This window comes from Camarhynchus parvulus, chromosome 4 (genome assembly GCF_901933205.1).
Source record: "Camarhynchus parvulus chromosome 4, STF_HiC, whole genome shotgun sequence".
NCBI lineage: Eukaryota > Metazoa > Chordata > Aves > Passeriformes > Thraupidae > Camarhynchus > Camarhynchus parvulus.
In genome coordinates this window covers 43,509,710-43,527,673 of record NC_044574.1, presented here as the reverse complement: position 1 = coordinate 43,527,673, position 17,964 = coordinate 43,509,710, and the positions used below count along the sequence as shown (strand labels likewise).

Genomic DNA, 17,964 nt, shown 5'->3' with positions numbered 1-17,964 from the left:
TTTGTAAAACCATTAATGAAGGTACATCTAAAAGAGGCCAGATAAAACCTTTGTATTTGATATGGTTTTTGATATGTCTGTGACAGATACACCTAATCTAGGACAGAGTCTTACGAAGCAGCATTGATGCTACTTAGTGGCAAGAAGCTTGAAGGAAATCTTGAAACTCTCCCTGAAGGAAGAGCACCTGTATCTGTGTATGTATTCTGAGGGTTATTATTAAGTAGTATTAGATAACGAGATGCTATGACTCCCCAGTTCTGAATGGGAAAAGAAAGGAAACAACTGCCTACCACCTATAATATTGTGTGCTACAGAATGAAAATTATATATTATATTTTGTATTTTTAAAATAGATCTTGAAGTTCACAAGCACTGTCAAAGGAATTCAAAAGTTCAGAAAGGTTTTTAGCATATTTCTTAGTAGCAACTGACATTCTTTTAGAAATACAAAGATGGTTGCATATATTAGGTTTTTAATAGGGCAACATCTTTGTGATCCGTGTCATTACATGCTTTGGAATGCCATATCCAATATCTGGCACACTGATCCTTCAAAGACAACATATGTCTTATGTCCTCTCTACTGGAATGCTTTCCTAGTAAGCTTAAAAAGAAAAAAAAAGAAAAGAAAAAAATGCAACAGTTTAGTCTCAAGACTCCAAATTCATTCCCCATATGTTCACATACCATCAAAACACGAACTATTTCTCAAAACCCTGTACAGAAGTTAAAACTCCTAGTAAAGAGAGATCAAAAGATGGACAAAAAAGCACGTGTGTCCCATGTTGCCTCACAGCAAGGAACTGCTTGCATGAAAATGCACAAATAGGTGTCTTGACTTCATGGTTCTGAGGGATAAGCAAAAAAGAAAAAACTCTAAAATACAGGCAATCTGAAATTAAAATTGAAGTGAAAAATAGTTTAAACAACATTCAAAAATACTACATAATGTACTTCTTTATTTTTCAGTAATTGCCATCATTTCATCCCACTGAGGTTTAATTTGTGTCAATATAAGTACCTTGTAAGAACGATTCTATTTACCTTCTTCCAAATACATTAATATACAAATACTGTACATTGTGCACACAGTTGTTACACTAGGTAAAAAAAAAAGATATTTTTGCGTTTATATCACAAAGATTAGCTACTTCAGAGAGACGACAGTTCAATTTAAAGGTTTTTTGCTCACTAACATTGTTCATGCTTAAGTAGTGCAAATTTGAATTACAAATCTTAAAATCACCGAGAAAACACAAGGCCTTAGGGCCAATTACTAAATAACGTTTCAATTTTTCTATCAACATACATACACAAAAGACAGAATATGCTGAGAGCAAAGAAACACAGATGTCTCTTGAAAGATTAGTTTTATTAGATTTGCAGCACCTATTATGATTGGGTAACTCTGTATAACCTTGGGGGGGGGGGGGCATAAATTGTCTACTGAAGCCCAAAGAATAAGCTGAAAATTTTCAGCAAGTATGAGTTCATGTGGTCTGTGTGTCCACTGCAAGGGGCTGCCAATGCTACTTGTTTCTATAAATTAGGTCCCACAAGTCAGTAAGACACTCCAGAGGTGCAAATTACGGGTTTTACTATTTTTACACTTCAGTGACTAGCGAGAAGTTTTACTGCAGGTTTCCCTCTGCATCAGGAAGAGAGAAAGAGAAAAACTGGGGCAGGGGGCATGAAGGTTTGCACACCCACCTCTTCTCATTGCCATGTTTTCAGGAATTAATTAATTCCCTGAGGATGTCTTAGATGTCTTGAAGCATTTACTTTCTCCACACATCAGAAAGAACAGGTCACGTCTGATGTGAGCTCTTCCTAAATCAAGAAAAGTAAGGGCTGGACCTGCTAAACATGACCATAAACGGACAAATATGCAGTATTTATGGACATCTAAAACATTCACTTGTGTGCTCAAATTAAAATGGGCCAGTACTTCAGAACAGGAAACTATTTCCTCTTCACCCACTCAGAAGTTTGGATGCCTTCCCAGAAATCTCAAGACTGGCACAGGGCTTAGTGCTGCGCCTGCAAGACAGCTGCATCTGGATACAACCCTTCATGGGAATGCACAAGGCAAACCAAGGCAGACAGGTTGAGCAGATGTAATTAACGGAGGTGGTGCCAGAAAGTGATCCCTGTTAACCAGATGCTCCAAAGAAATTCCTCTCAGTAAGGCAGCACAAGAGGCAGCCCTTTTGGAAAGCTACTCGAGCCGTGCCAACAGATCTCACGGACACCCACCACTACTAACGCGGCTCAGAACCAAGCAGCTCAAGCTGCCTCTTCTTCTTCTGGGAGGGAAGGGCTACAACTCACTGAAGTTTTCTCCCATGATGACCAGCTCTTTATGTAACAAGAAATGGGAAGTGGACAAGAAGCTAAAGCAAATCAAAATACACCAAATTAATTTGACAATTATAATGGAATAATCCCAACAAAATTGTTATAAACATTTTCTAACCCATATGGGAGAGGCATGGTATGTCTTGAAAAAAATCAAGAAACAAACCCCCAAAATGAATCTACTTTGGCAATTTTAATCCATGTAATATTCATACTAATTAGGCACCGACCAAATTAGCTGCTGCTATTCTAACCCATTTTCTTTCTAAAGTGAAGAAGCACTGCTATGTATGTGCCCTTAATAAATCTGGATATTAATTGCAATTAGTGTCAAATTCTCACAGTGCAAAGTGACCTCAACACATAATGACATTTCAAACATGATGAGAAAACTAACCATTTCTGTGAGAAGCAATTTTATACCATTAGATGAATCTCAGTCAGAAATAGCACAGACACCACAGATCCTGCCATAGGTTAAAGGGATGATGCAGTCTCAATTCTATAATTTGTATTATTAGGTTTTTTGTCTGTTACCTATTTCTTGCATCACTGTGAACAAAAACAGCAAATAAGTGGCAAGCATACATGTCTAATAAATTAAATTAACAGAAGCTTATTATTGTTTAATACAAAAACATTCCTCCCAAGGAGAAAGGTGCACAAGCATCTATTCTGAATGCTATTCAAGAGAAGAGAATTAGTACCAACTATAAGAGTTTATCACCTGCCTGGAGATAATAAAGCAAGGGTAGGCAGTGGAAATTGATTGACATGTAGTATTTTAATACTGAATTTATTATACTTAAAGCTAAAACTTTTATTTTGAAAATCAAGTGATAGATGTTGTAGAAGTTGTAAATTTTTTAGCATGATTTAGCTTATCTGGTTCTCTTAGGAAATACAACCAGTTACAGATAATTCTTCATTTTCTTAAATGTGGTGCATGGGCAGAAAGGACTTCCCAGAACTGTTTGCAGGATAAGCAGAGAGGCAAAGAACAGGAACACTGTGGGTGTGAAGAGACCAGAAAGAAAAGAGAGATGATCTATAAAAGTTATGTGGACAGAATAGGCACTAGACAGTAGAGGACCTGTTCAACAGCTTGGTATGTAGACAGGATTTGGAGAAGGGAAGGCAAAAGAAGGGAAGACTGTGAGGGCATGAAGAAATTCATGGTAAGAATTCGGTTTGAAATTTCACTAACAACGTACCATAGGAGAAATGCAAGATGGAATGTAGCAATGCTGTAAATATATTAAAATTGCAAACATTCTTGCCAGCTGCTGCTGTTATCATGAGAAGTAATCTTGTGTTAGGGTTTATTAATAGCAGCATGCTTTGGAAGAGACTGCCTTTTTTACTAACAGAACACTGCACCGTGCAGATTGTCTTAGAGCTACAAAATTTTAACTGTTTAAATATAGTAGTGAGTACCTAAACACAGGATAAACAGGAGAAAATATGGCACAAAACATATACCGAATATACCTCTGTGTCACTTCACTTTCTATGCTGCTCTTTCTCAATTTTCAAAAGCTAAAATGCTGCTGGGAGAGTATCCTTAGAAAGAGACCAGTATGGTATCACCTACAGGTTCCTGGCCTATGAACCAAGGAGCAGCTCTCTGCTTGCAGCAGCTAACAACACATCATGCTTCTTTTCCCATCTCATTGTCTGTCTTTCATCTCTACAAGCAGTAAACTCTCTGTGCAGGGACAATTTTGCATATAGCATATCAGACATCATATTTTATATTTATATATTTTATATATATAAAATATATATAAAATTATATTTTTCTAATGCAAATAATAATGTTTGCAAATAAAACTGTGCTTTTTAAACCCATGTCTCTATACATTAATGGGGGCATCTCAATCACATGAGGAAAGATCCCACATAATACCATCTAGGATCAGTATGCTGCAACTGCTTACCATCACTGTACACTAGCTACATTATAAACTTAAAAATTCCACAGGAGGTCATGTACATTGAAACATCTGGTCTCGAATTTCCTTGTGTTTACATATTACAGATTCCTAAAATAAGATTTTTACTTACCTGCATCTTCTACAGACAAGTTGCCTCTTTTTCACAATTTACAAATAAGATTCTATTTACTACCTTGCATATGCAAAGCCATGCACCATATACAAACTTAATAAACTATCAGAAATAATGAGCCATCTGAGACAGCAGAGAAAGAAGCCTGTTTCAACAAATAAAACACAAAATGTTACTGTCTTAGCTACACTAGTATACTATTTCCTGCAAAAAAAAAGTTTTCCTAGCTAATAAAGAAGTTGAATACATTAGCATTTACCAAGTCTTATGAGTGCCTTTGATACAACATAAACGAAGCTGGTTTAAGGAAGTACTGCCAAACATAGATAATTCATAAGGGAAGAACATATATAAAATAGTTTATTTACACTTCTATCATCATTTATGTATTTTTACTTATTCTCCGTCTCACTTTTATAAATTAGTTCAGGGTCAGCAGAATTTTGGTTCTCCTTCAATATATTAGAATATAATCTACAAAAAAAATTAAAAACATCACACACAAATCTTACTTGCCTATTACTTCCAAGTGTTACAGTAGCAGAAGAATTATTAAAAACAACTTTACTGTATTGCCTTCTTGCACAGCATCAATGTTTTCATATGACATATATAACACTTCTCTTTCACAAGCATAAATATTTGCAGTATATCAAAAATGCACTACAGTTTGTAACTATCATCTGATTTTTAAAGAAAAATTGTTAACCTACTTCATAGACTGTATCTTTCAGTATTAAAATCATGTCCACATGTAACTAGAGATGTTTTTCTGAAATGTGATCAAACTACACATGACCACACAAATGATATGCAACCATCTCAAACCTCTGACCAAGAAACTTTGCAATCAAACTGGTTACTCAAAACATACTTTAAGTTACAGAACAAATTAAAAGTACAGGTTTCCTTGACTAAAAAAATAAATAAATAAAGAGAAAAGTCATGTCAATTCCACTGCTTTTTTTCTCGCCTTTTCAAAAATATTAGTAACATTATAAAATACCTGAGCAGCATTTAGAAAGATGCTGCTGTTGTTCCTATGCAAAACTGTATTTTCAAACATGGTAAATAAGTTTTCCAGAAAAGAGGCACACTTTTAACAGAAGATGAATATCAATGAGAAACTGTAGGGAGAAAGCAGAATTACCAGTACAAAACTAGGTGAAGGAAGAGTGAGATAGAGTAGACCAGAGCCAAAGACAGAGTTTGAAAGAAAAACTCAGGCAGTGAGTCTAGGCATGAGATGGGATTGCTGCTCTTAGGAGTGGAGCTATTCAAACTGGCAAAATCATTCACTGAAAGAAAGGGTTCATCACATAAGGAACAACAGCCAATTGGTTGTGGTAAGTGGCAGAGATCCAAGAGAAAGATGCTAAGGCTACAACCCTGCTTATGCCTTGTCTGAGTGTCATTCTAGTTCAATTTGACTTCCACTCAAAATCTGGGGAACACTGGAACAAAAATTGCCAGTTAAAGTTTATTTGCTCTCTTTGTGTTTCTGTAGTAATGATAGTCATGACACAGCAGAGCAATATTTTCATCACAAAGGAGTCTTCCCCCATACCTGAAAAAGATATGCTCAGGAAATTAAAGTGCCTTCCTCTGCTGCAGAAGGACAAAAAGCGTTTACCTAGTGATAGAAGGGACTGTAAAAAGAGAAAAAGGAGATTCATAGTTAAAGCAATTAGGTTTCAAAGCAATACACTAAGTATTTAATTACACATTTCATGAGTTCCCCTCTGGCATGATCAATCAGCTAAGAGGCAGCTGGGTCAGTTTATGGCATCACTGTTGTCTCCCATTCCCTCTTCTGCTGGATGCTATAACCTCCACAGTTTGAGACAACAAAACAGATGGACTTTAAGCAGGTAAAGTCCTTTCACAAAGTCAACCCAGCATGTTTGAATAGCTCAAAGACCATGACAATAAAGGCTTCTAAAGACATCTAAACAATTGGGCACAAGGAAGAAAAATCACCCAGGAAACGTTTCTTCTGACACCTCCTGAAGGGAAGGGACTGACTGCAGAATCATCATAATATGCTTTTAACATCTGCACTCCTGCAGTCTGTAACAGACAGCGCTGCTCATTACAAGAGGAAATGGAAGTTTTAAATGCATCAAAACCACAAAGAAAAACATTTTAGCTAGTGTTAAATATAAATGAGTTTCCGATTGCTGCTTTTATCTTGGCCAGAAACAGGTAGAACAATTTAAATAATGGTGTTTCTCAAAGAGCCAGTATGGTGACAGAGGATCCCTGAATATTCTGAAAAAGCAGTCTTTGGGAGTCTGCTATGACAAGTGTTGCAGTGCAGGTTTGAAAATTAACAAACACCAAACAAAAACAAACCACCAACCAAACAACAACAAAAACTCAAGTAAGTTGCCCAACTATTTTTGACCTACTACACCAGACTGGACTAGATACGCACAGGTTAGCTACCAATTTTATTTTTTCCAGGGAATACAGGGAACAGCTGCTCGAACAGCAAACTGAGTGCTTCCTCCTGCAAATGGCTATCTTAAGCCCAGAGCTTCTCTAACACCCCAGAGAAGGGCAGGGCTAGAGAGAAGCCTATTGCTGCCTGTATCTCATTCTACAAAGCCAGAAACACAGGTTACATCAGACTGCATGCACAGTTTAAAGGATGGATTTCAGTAAAGCTTGGCAGAATTCTTGTGAGCATTGCCTGGGAGATCACAGGGCACTTCAGCTGAGCCAGGTTGAATCACCCCACCTTGAGCTGATCAGAGAATTGAGGATCTGTACACTTTTTTCCACTTCTGTGAAACCTTTATTATTCCCTCTCAAGTACAGTACAGAGCAAGTCTGTTTGCAAACAAAATGAAAGAGAGAATTGCAGAAAAAAGGGTGTAGAAGATAATTTTTAGACTTTCACTGTTCCGCCTTGATAAAATAAGTAACATATTGCTTTTCCTTCAAGACCACCACTTCACACAGGAAAAACATTTATTTCCCTTATTAGAATAGATGAAAGACACGGAAAAAGCAGATTCAGAGTGGAGACACTGCATATATGTAAAAAAGAAAAGAAAAAAAAGGACAAAGTTCATTATCCAAGACTATTTATCTTCTAAAGGCATCACCCTCTAGGTAGAATGTTACAGAAGACTTTGCCTTCCTCATTTCTGTAACTATTCAGTATTCCTTTCTTTCCACTCAAAACCATCTTCCTTTTCAGCTAACTTCGTCCTACTGAACTTCTGAAGTACTTCTGTTTCATTACAAAGATTTTCCAAAACCGAAACACCAAAAACAAAAACAAGAAAAAAACTATAAATTATGAATCTAAGAATGAAAAGTAAAGTATCTAGAAGATAGGCTTTATTATTAATATTTGGAAATGCAGAGCAAAGGACACATCCCTTTATGTAAAATAAACATAGATCAAGAACAAACTTCCTTTCCTGATAAGTATCAACTGATCAGTCCATGATCTGTACTTTGACAAATTTTCTAACAAAATCAAGAGAAATTGAAATAAAGGCTAAAGTAGCTTTGAAAGAAAGCTATTTCTGACAGCCATTCAAAGAAATATGTTAACACCAGAGGTCACAATGCAAGTTCCCTGACACAAAGCCTAGAAACAAAAATTCTCTTGTAGAAGACACAAGCATTTGGGAGTGCTCGGATTTGTCCAGTGACAGACTCTGAAGACTACCTTTAGTTTTACTTTAGAAAACTGTACATATGTACACATATATGCACACACACATATGTACATTTTCACATTATTTTTTTTCTTATGCTCTTCTGTCAGTCTTTTCCTACCAAATGGTGAGAAATTCCAAGGGAAATTACCTATTTTTTGTTTAAGGGGAAAATAGATTAGTGCTTTTTTATGTTACTCAGAACCTGTTCCAAAGTCATATGCAGTACAGGGAAGTATAAATGGAAGGATATATAATTTCAGAGAAAGCCAAATAGTTAGTTTTTTTTGTCCATTAAGTAACTTCTTACTGTCATCCATGAAATCAAGTGCTGTATTCAAGCAAGAAATATGATTTATTGTGGAAAAATTCAGGACTACATTTCCCTGAAAAACTGAACGGACAGAGTACTTGGTTGAACTGCTGGCACAAACATTTACATGGATTTGACTGAGAGTGAAAAGAGTGCTTTGGTTGCTTTAACACAGAAATTAAGGGATGAAAAAACCAAATCCAAATAAGTGAAGCTGTTCATGCATAAGTCACCAGTATTTTAAATACACTTCTAGCATACCTGTCAATTAGAGGAAGGAAAGGAACTGGAGTCTCAGTCCAAGCGCTCTAATATAGTAACAAATGCGTAAGACCAAATGGACGGTCTTTTATATGAAGAACACAGGCAGGTAAAAAGTAATGCTTCAATGCTCTATCTTGTGTTCACTTAACATACAAATACGTCCTACAGACAGAAGCATTTCATTGATGAACTAAGCTGATGAATTGCCCAAATTTTGTTGGATGTATTTCAAGGGTGAAACATACATACACAGAGGAAAACTATTCTCACAAAATCATAGAGTATAACAGAATCTTTGGTGTTTCTCATATTATAGGCAGTGAAAATGGATACATTTATTACCTTGATTTTTCCAGCTTGGAATACCACAGGGTGCACACTGAAACCCTGCTTTATAACAATTCAGTGCTACTTTAATCCACTTGAAATGAAGGAACGCTGCAAGTTAACAAATCACTCTCACAAATTTTCCAGCTTATTAGCACTTCTTAAAAAGACACATTCATGTGATAAAATTGTTATACAGCAAACTTAAAGAGGATATTTCAAGACAATTCAAGAGAAATTTCAGGGAAAAAAACCTTAGAAAACTAAAGAGGGAAGAAATCTATTTGTTAAACAGCTTTTCAAAGAGTTGAGAATTACAAGACTTCAGAAGGAAAAATATTTCTGTTAGTGGTTTAAGAGCATTACAAAAGAAAAATCACATAATTAAGATAGCAAATTTTTTGTCATCTGGAAGTATTTACCATGGCAAACAAAATGTGGCACGTGATTTTGGGACATGCGTGACATACGTGACTGTGCTGTATGTTCAATGATCAGCTGCAGTTACATCGCACTGAAGAGCTAAATGATATCTGATACTCCAAGCGTGTACCAGCTAAAAGGTATTCATTGCTTCTCCACTTTATACTGCAAAATCTACTCCAGTGCCTAAGAAAGATGTGTCAAAAGCTAAAGAGGACCACAGCTATGGCTGCATTTGGTGATAGTGCATCGGTGTTTTCCTGGACGCTTTGTAGGAATACAGAGGTTTACTGTAGAAGTACAGTACTTTTATAGCTGTGCACTAAAGTTCTCAAGTGCTCCACAAAGAATGCTAAGTAATACTATTTTTAACTGGATTCAGATTAGTGGTATTGCAGACAAGTGTTTTAACTACTTGAGCAAACTGACAAAATGCAAAAGGGCAAACTGCTAAGTCCTGTGATCATTTATAGTGCACTTCTTGATAGAAGCCCAGTATAACCAATGCAGAGGATGCAGAAGCCATGAACTGTCAGCTCTCATAACGGAAATATTTTTACTCTCAAGGATCACAGAACACATTTTAAAGATGTTTTGTTAGGTCTAATGTACAATTAAGGAGGGGAAGAAATGAGTTCAAACAAGGAGAAGGTCAATATTAAAGTCAGGTCCATGTCTGAATGGCCCAATCGTACACTCACCCAAAAAAGGGGGGGCATTGATATATTACCTGGAAGAAAATAGTAGCTCATGTTCTAAAGCACATCAAACTAAGCTCTGAAAATGCAGTGCTAAATAATTCAATGCATTACTTATTAAATGAAAAGTAGAATTTTTAAAAAATAAAACTTGAAGTTGCATAAAGACTTTGTGTTAAAACTCCTATTTTGCATAAAAACACTTTTTTTGGTTGTTGTTATGTTTAATAAAAGAATAAATTCAGAAAACAGAAGTATTGACTCTCTCATCTGTTGATATGAAGAATTAGATTGGGTTTTACTATTGGATTTTTTCAACCTGCAGATCTTGCATGCAACCCCTGTGCGTTAGCATGGAAGGAACCCAATATGGTAATGGCTGGGAGTTACGTGCAGGCTTTGAGTGCAGCAAGGCATGGGACTAAAGGTGGAGCTCTCATATTTTCCACTATCAGCAGCCATCATAATGAGAATTATTAGTTTCAAACTACAAGATAAATAGATTGACAATAGCTTAGCTGGTAAAACATACATTTACAGCATTTCTAAATTTTCTCCTTAGTCCTAATGCTAAAAGAAAAGTAGATGCTGAATGCCTTTCTAAACCCTCCTATAACTAAAACATCAAACTGACTGATTGAGCGGGGTGTAGGACAGGACAAATGAGATCATTCTGGTCATTTTGGAACAGGGCAAAAGCTTAAGAAAACTGCTTTAGATTTTGGTTGGGGTGTTTTGCGTTTTTTTTTGTACCTGTGATAAGTTACTGTGTGATCATATTTCTCATTACAGAACATACACACATAAGACATCAGCATTCAAGTTCCAACAGTACACCATACTTACATAGCCACAAAAGGACTTGTGAAGTATATCTACTAAACTTATCTTCTACACTGTATACTATGCTTTTTCCAAGACAAAGGAACTAAAACTACCCAAACATATTCTAAATGTTTATTTTCGAAAAAACAGTTCCCAAATCATATAAAAAAATTTAAAACACTTTATTAAAATCCAGAAACTTACTTTATCACCATAAACATTCTGAAATGTTCCTATTCCATGTTCAGCAAACACATATGCATAATATCTAATTTCAGAAAAAATACTTTTCTGAAATGCACATGATCCAATATTAAACAGTTGCGTATATATATATATGTGTTCTAAATTTTGCATTGTTGCAGATTGACATTAGATTGCTGCCTTCAGTGTATGCCCTGTACCTTTTACATATAAGAAACATTTTAAGATATTCCAAACAACATAGTATGAAAAAAATCAAACCTTCCAGGGTGACCTTGTCAAATTTAAATTTTGTCTGTGATTTAACTAAGTTTGCTAAAAAGTACTAAGTTGACATTCAAAGAAAGCAAGCATATTTACAAAGGATGAGCTAGACTTTAAAACTTGCATCAGTAAACTGAAACAGTATTTATTCAGCAGCAAGAGAAAATGCATATAAATATATTTTAAGAGACACTTAATTCATACAGTTCCTGAAGCTTTAGTATAGGACCCGTGATAGTTTGTCAGGCTAGGATTGTCTATATATAAACTATATCGCAACCTCCACATAGTAACATGCTATTTTTATTTTATGTAACAGTAAAAAATGTTATCTCCCTTACTGAGTTACAAAAGTATTAAAATCGTATTTCAAGAATTCTTAGTAAAATGTTTAAATATTAATTAGTTTAACATTTCTAAATTCTCTAATTTAGTATTCAACAAGTTGCATATGTCAATACAATTCAGAACTGAGTTCAATGAATTATACCCCAAACTATCTTCATGACCTAAAAGACTGAATAACAGCAAAATACATCTATGAGTGCACCTATTTTGTACAGCATTTGTTGTCACCTACCCGGTTTACAGCAATAAAAGAATCATTGACACGTTCCTTTAAATGAGTTATAGCTAAGACAACATGTACAGATTTTAATTAAATTAAAGCACAAGAATTGATGAAATAAATTACCAAAGAGCTCTTCTATGGTACCCTGAGTGAATAGATAATAACAGATGTAAGTACTTCCTCATGGATCGAATGCACCATGACAAAGCACTGAGCTCCAAGCCAAGTGATGAAAATCCAGCTTTTAAAGACTTTTACACTTACCCGCCTACGGCAGAAGGGCAAGCCCTGTGCAATGATGCTGATGCTAAATATCTTCATCACGGTTTGGTGTGGTAGAGGTTCTTTGGCACTTTTAAGATCAACAGGAACCAAGCCATGGTTGATGGCAGTTTTCCCAGGTTTGGACATCTTATCGTTCTTACTTTGTCAAGTCTACTAACACTGCAAGAGCATTGCTAAAAACTTTGCTTTAAAGTAGCACAATTTTTTTTTTTTTTAAGTTTCAGATTGGTAAATCAGCTCCCCACAGCCTGCTGCCTCTGCCTCTCAACCTTCTCCTGCCAAGTGTCCTGACCTGTCTGCTGCTCAGTGAAGTGCAAGCTATCCTAGTATAGGCAGGAATTAAACCACCAAGGGGCAGGCAGACTGCTCCCGTCAGTCAAACAGCTGGTGGACCTCCCCTGCAATGTTAGAAAAGCCCTTCTCCAAAAAGGGATCTGCAGATTGAAAAAGAAGAAAATCATGACTGCCTGGAGTTTCAATAAGCACAGTCACTTGCACCTGCACTTTAAAGGAAGAATTTTCTTTTAATTTTGTTTTGTTTTTAACAAGTTGGCATTACGCTTTCAGAAGGGGCATCCAAGGAGATTGCAACCTTCAGAGGGTAGCAGTGTTGCTGCAGGATCAATTTTATCACTCCCTTAGCAGATTTCTTCTGGACTGTCAATAAAATAATATGAAAAACTGATCTGGACTTTGCTGTTCCTCACCCATGGTCTCTAAAAACATAATATATTGTCCAAAAGTTAAAGAAGAAAATAAAAATGGATTTTTAAAAATTGAAAAAAAAAATTAGTGTCTCCTAAAAATTGGTACAAAACTAGCTCATTTAATGAAAGTAGATGCTACACTGTGATTTTTAATTCCTTCCTCCTGGCATTCTTTACTTAAGTACAGATACTCCAGTCAGCCCCTCTTCCTCTCTCCCTGCCACCATAGGGGGGAGCAGCATCTAGGTGGCTTTGGCTCCAAGGATGCAAAGGTACAGTAGTTTTCCCTCTTCCGGCCAGCTCACTTCCCATGAGTTTGGGTACCAGTTTGCTCAGGCCTATCCATCACACCAGTGGAAAGTAGGAGGGCTCTTCCTCCAAGAACAGAGCATCTCTGGAAGGATGTGGGGAGAGGTCTGCCAGCCCTTAGCAACCAACCCAAGGCCTATTTTTCAGGAAAAAAGTTGTTACTCCACTGAACAAAGCTACAAAGCAATGTCTATTACTCAGATTTTCCACAATTAGTTTACTTCCATTTTGAATAATTTCTTGATCAAATTATCTTTCCTAAAATGTCTCCATATGTTCCCACAATCCCCTTCCGGTGCCTATACTTGGACACGTTTCTTAAAAATATATTCATATTTTGAAAATGTTGTTGAGCAAAACTAAGTAGCAAGAAACAAAAGCGTGTGAAAATGTCTTATGAAACTGCTGAAAACCATCAAGGCTCTTGTAGAACTGAGTCAGTACAGTCCAAAACACAGTGAATAAATGACCATTAAGAAATCTTACAAGTCTCTTTATGCACAAACCAGCAAAGATAATTAACTGTATAATTATGTGAGGGCAAAAGAGGGGGTGCAGTAATGCTTTAATGCTTGGAGCACAACAATGCAACTTGACAAAAGACAGCATTAAAATATGACTGTATTAGCATTTCCACTTAGCCCTTTGTTTCCCCTTCAAAAAGCCAAGCTGTAAGCATGTCTCATTTGCATATAGAGGGCCTCCCTGACCAAACATTTGCATGTGGAAAGTTTTTTATTTAAAAAAAAAAAAAGAAGAGGGTAAAAACCCCATAAACCTAACATTTCATTGACAGTTTAAATACATTACAGTAAGCACCTACTTATAACACAATATTTTTCCCAGACAAACAAGAAAATCCTTATTTCTTTACAGATGTTGCATACAGAAAAGCTGTGACAGAATGCTGGGTAGCACAGTATTTTCTTGCACAGATGGCTGAGGTTTTTTTCTTTTCTACCATCCCATTCATATATTATTCGAAAGCACATTTAGACATAAATTTTCTTCTAAAAGACTCTTTACATTTCCTCCTTCACACTTCCTGCTAAAGCTCCAAGGAACCATTTACCATTAGCCTGTACACAGCACTAACGGCATTACTTTATAACTTCATTCTGAATTATTTCAAATTTTTTACAAATACTAGGCTTTCACTTGACTGGAATGCTTCAGAATAAGTATCTCAGAATCTCAGTTTTATTAAAATAAGATTTCACTGAAGTACTCCAAAGAGGGAAAAGAGCAGCCTTTTGTTTTTACTTTGAATAACTAAAGTGAAGAACAGAACCAAAAGTTCAAAAGAGATCAACCCACATACCCTACTGATATCATTCAAAAAGAAGCAACAGATCAATTTTCCATTTCTGATGAACTAGTCACCATCTCAATTGTTCCAACAAAGTTTAGCAAAATGTAATATATAATGTAATTATATAAACATAATTTGAGATCAGATCAGGATCTGTACAACATTATGTACAAAGCAAGCCTTACTTTCTCCTTTAATAAATACTCAATATTTCGTTTAGTTGTATACAGAATTCTATGGGTGCACTAAGAGAAGATGAACTAACAGCTGAAACTGCTGAACTAAATTCAGTTTTAAGAGTATTTTGTTGCACAATTACTGAAAGAATTTACAGTGTGCCAGACCACCAACTGTTATTAGTTGATACAAGAGCCTAGCATCTTACTACTTTACAGGCTTACTCCCCCCACACTTTAAAAAAAAATATTGGCTCATAACATGAGTGCAGAACAGGAACATAACTTGGTCCATTTACAGATTCACATACAACTGGGGAGTAAACAAGACTCAAGTATTGCATTCTCCAAGCACTGCTCACCACCCCAGTTCCAGTCACAGGTTATTCTCACACCTCTGAAAACACCAAACTCAGGATTGTCAGCCCTTCTTCTTTTGTTTTGAGATAAAAGTCCCAATGGTACATTGTTTTTTCCCCAGGAAAAACTGAATATTCCCCTGTATATGCTAGAGTAATTCCACAAGGACACACTTCTAGTTCGAAAAATAGGATCATGTTCATAATTAGCGTAGTCCCCTTTTGGTAGATAGAGCCATGGCAAAATAAGGCACTTTTTTTGTCCAATGTGAAATTACAGAGCTAGATTTCATACTTAACCATAGCAATAAGAAAAAAAAACTTTAGCTTTCACCTGTGTCTATTTTCCCCTGCTTTTTTATCACTGTCCCCTAGGAAAAAAGATTTGCATTAGAAGATGAGATTTTGTCCCAGTTTTACTTCCACTTATCATCACTCTAGTTTTTAGTCTTGTATTTGATACACATTGCTGACTGTAAGTATCATTGTCTTACAGTAATGTTTAAAGGTCCCAGGCTAATGCTGGGAAGTTATAGACTTGTAAGAAGTGAAAGTCCTTAGCCAGAAAATAAAACACAGTCTTAAGAGAGAAGACAAAAATGGTGAAGGCTGACTATCTCAGAAATGTAATTCTAATTTAAGCTTCAAATGTAAAGCTTAAACAGCCAGTCTGTCACTTTTATCTTTTCAAGTGTGTACTTTTGCATTATATGGGATGAGAACATGTACAAACCTGACAAATTTGAAATTATGAAAATCTGAGCTTTTGTGCTTTGTATGTAATGCATTTTACTAACGTTCTATTTCTAAATATAGTTGGGCTGATTTCCAATGGTGCTGTGAGTGCCTGCCTATCCTTTTAATCAGAAGATCACATTTGAGATGAAATCTCATAAAAGTGCCTGTAAAACTAGTATTTTTAAACTCAAGGCTATAATGGACTTTCAACTGACTGCAAACATAAGAATCCAGAAGACTCCTGGTTTTTTTTGGCCAGTCCGGTGAAGAGATTGCCTGTAAAATGAAAGCATGTACAAAGCAGCAACAATCTTTATACCTTCCAGTCAGAGTAATCCAAAGTCAGCTTTTTTGGAGCTGTTTACCAGGAAGTAAATGTTACAAAATTAACTAGTTTGTTCAGTATACTGAACTCAGGAAGGCCATAATTTTAAGACATGGATCTATGAAATTATCCCAGCACCAAAAACCAGTCCATGCAAACTTCCCAGAGTTTTCTTCTAGAGTTGTTTTGCACACTAACATTACTGGAAAAAAACCTAAACAAAATTATGGCATTTTAATATGGTGATGGAACAGTACAAGACCTAGAGAGACCTGAATGAAGTATTTGCAAGTATAGAAAAACTAAAATGCAGATAGCAGAACCTCAGACAGGTTCTCCACAGTTCTTAACATCGGTGAACAGCTGCCCTCAAATGGATAAAGCAGAGAACTGCAACATTTCAAAAGTCACCTTCTCAAATTAATCGTACTAACATCATAATCCTTTGAATATATTTGATAAGTTATTTCCTAAAAAGATCTGTAGTAAGCTCTGGATAGCTGTAGCATACAGAATGCACTATAATTTACATTATACATAAGCCTTATTATTCAACTGATATTCATGCTGGTCCCTGCCCAGGTCTAGAAAGACTGAGAACCACTTTGTCAGCAAAGCAAGGCAGCCTACACAACACTCTCAGCAACCTACCCAGCAACTGTGGTCCCAAGTTTATTTATGTGAGGGATTTCTAATGTCAATATACAAGCAGTTTTCAAATGACAGATTGTATATTAGCCTGCTTTGTGCAGATTAACAAATAAATTGTATAGATAAAAGGCACTGCTGAACAGAAGCTACCTGCAACTGTATTACTGGTGCTGGATAGAAAAAAAAACCCTATTGCTCTAAAATGACTCTGTTGTGTCCAAGTTTACCCAATACAAAAATCTGCACATATAAGAAAACATAATGAAGATTTCTGAAGAGGCTATGAAGGAGATCGATGGGGAGGACAATTCTGATCTTCTGAGATCAAAATGGCCTAAAAAGTGTACACTTTGATAGTATGCAAAAGGGGCAAAACAATTAGTAAAACATGCAAACTGATGGCTTTCTCCATAGTCCATGAAAAAACCTGCTGTAACACAAGCAACAAAAAGAACAAAGTCTGGCTCCAGGTTAAATTATCATACAAATTTAAAATGCACTTGAATTACACTATAGCTTCTCCAGGGCCTTATGGTCCCAGGGTACCAGGGGACCTACATGGAAGCATCCCTCTGAACAGTCCAGCCACAGCAAACCTCTATTTCAGGCTTATGTGTCACTAGGAGTGTTGACTGAAAAGTGGCTTCTATGGTGTAAAGGAAGGAACAAATGTTGACTGAACCTGTATATGAGATCACAGCAAAACCCAATTCCACAAGGATTCAAAGATGCCTAAACAGGTGATGGTCACCTTGTAGACTTCCTCCTCAGCAGTCTCTTCCATTTCCTACCTACCTACCCTCTATTTCTCTTGCAAATTTGTGTAATATTAATATTTTTGCCAAATCATGTGAAAATTAGCCAAGAGATACATAAGTTCTGGAAAGGATGACAGACAATGACACATAAAAGTCTCAAATGCACAAGTTTTGTTTTCTTTGGCAACAAAGTTTAAGAACACAGTGAAGAAGAATCCAGATTTTCTTAAATTGGATTAACTTAAATGATAATTCCTGGTCATAATTCTGGCTCTGAAATCATATCAAGGCATTTATAAACTGCTGTGTGTAATACAAAAGAACTACATTACAATTTTTGCTGTGGA

At 36.1% G+C, this 17,964-nt stretch overlaps 1 protein-coding gene across 2 annotated transcripts in view; it reads right to left on the bottom strand.

The window, feature by feature from the left end:
• The window catches only part of FBXW7 (F-box and WD repeat domain containing 7), a 173,229-nt gene that overhangs the window by 66,857 nt on the left and 88,408 nt on the right, over positions 1-17,964 (bottom strand). Inside the window, exon 1 of one of the 2 annotated variants that reach the window (XM_030947166.1) lies at positions 12,262-12,573. The exons of the other annotated variant lie outside the window; for it this stretch is intronic. Within the exon in view, the coding sequence (XP_030803026.1) occupies positions 12,262-12,408 (147 nt within the window). The 5' untranslated portion in view covers positions 12,409-12,573. Of the gene's footprint in view, positions 1-12,261; positions 12,574-17,964 lie in introns of those variants that run through there. 2 annotated transcript variants of the gene reach the window in all.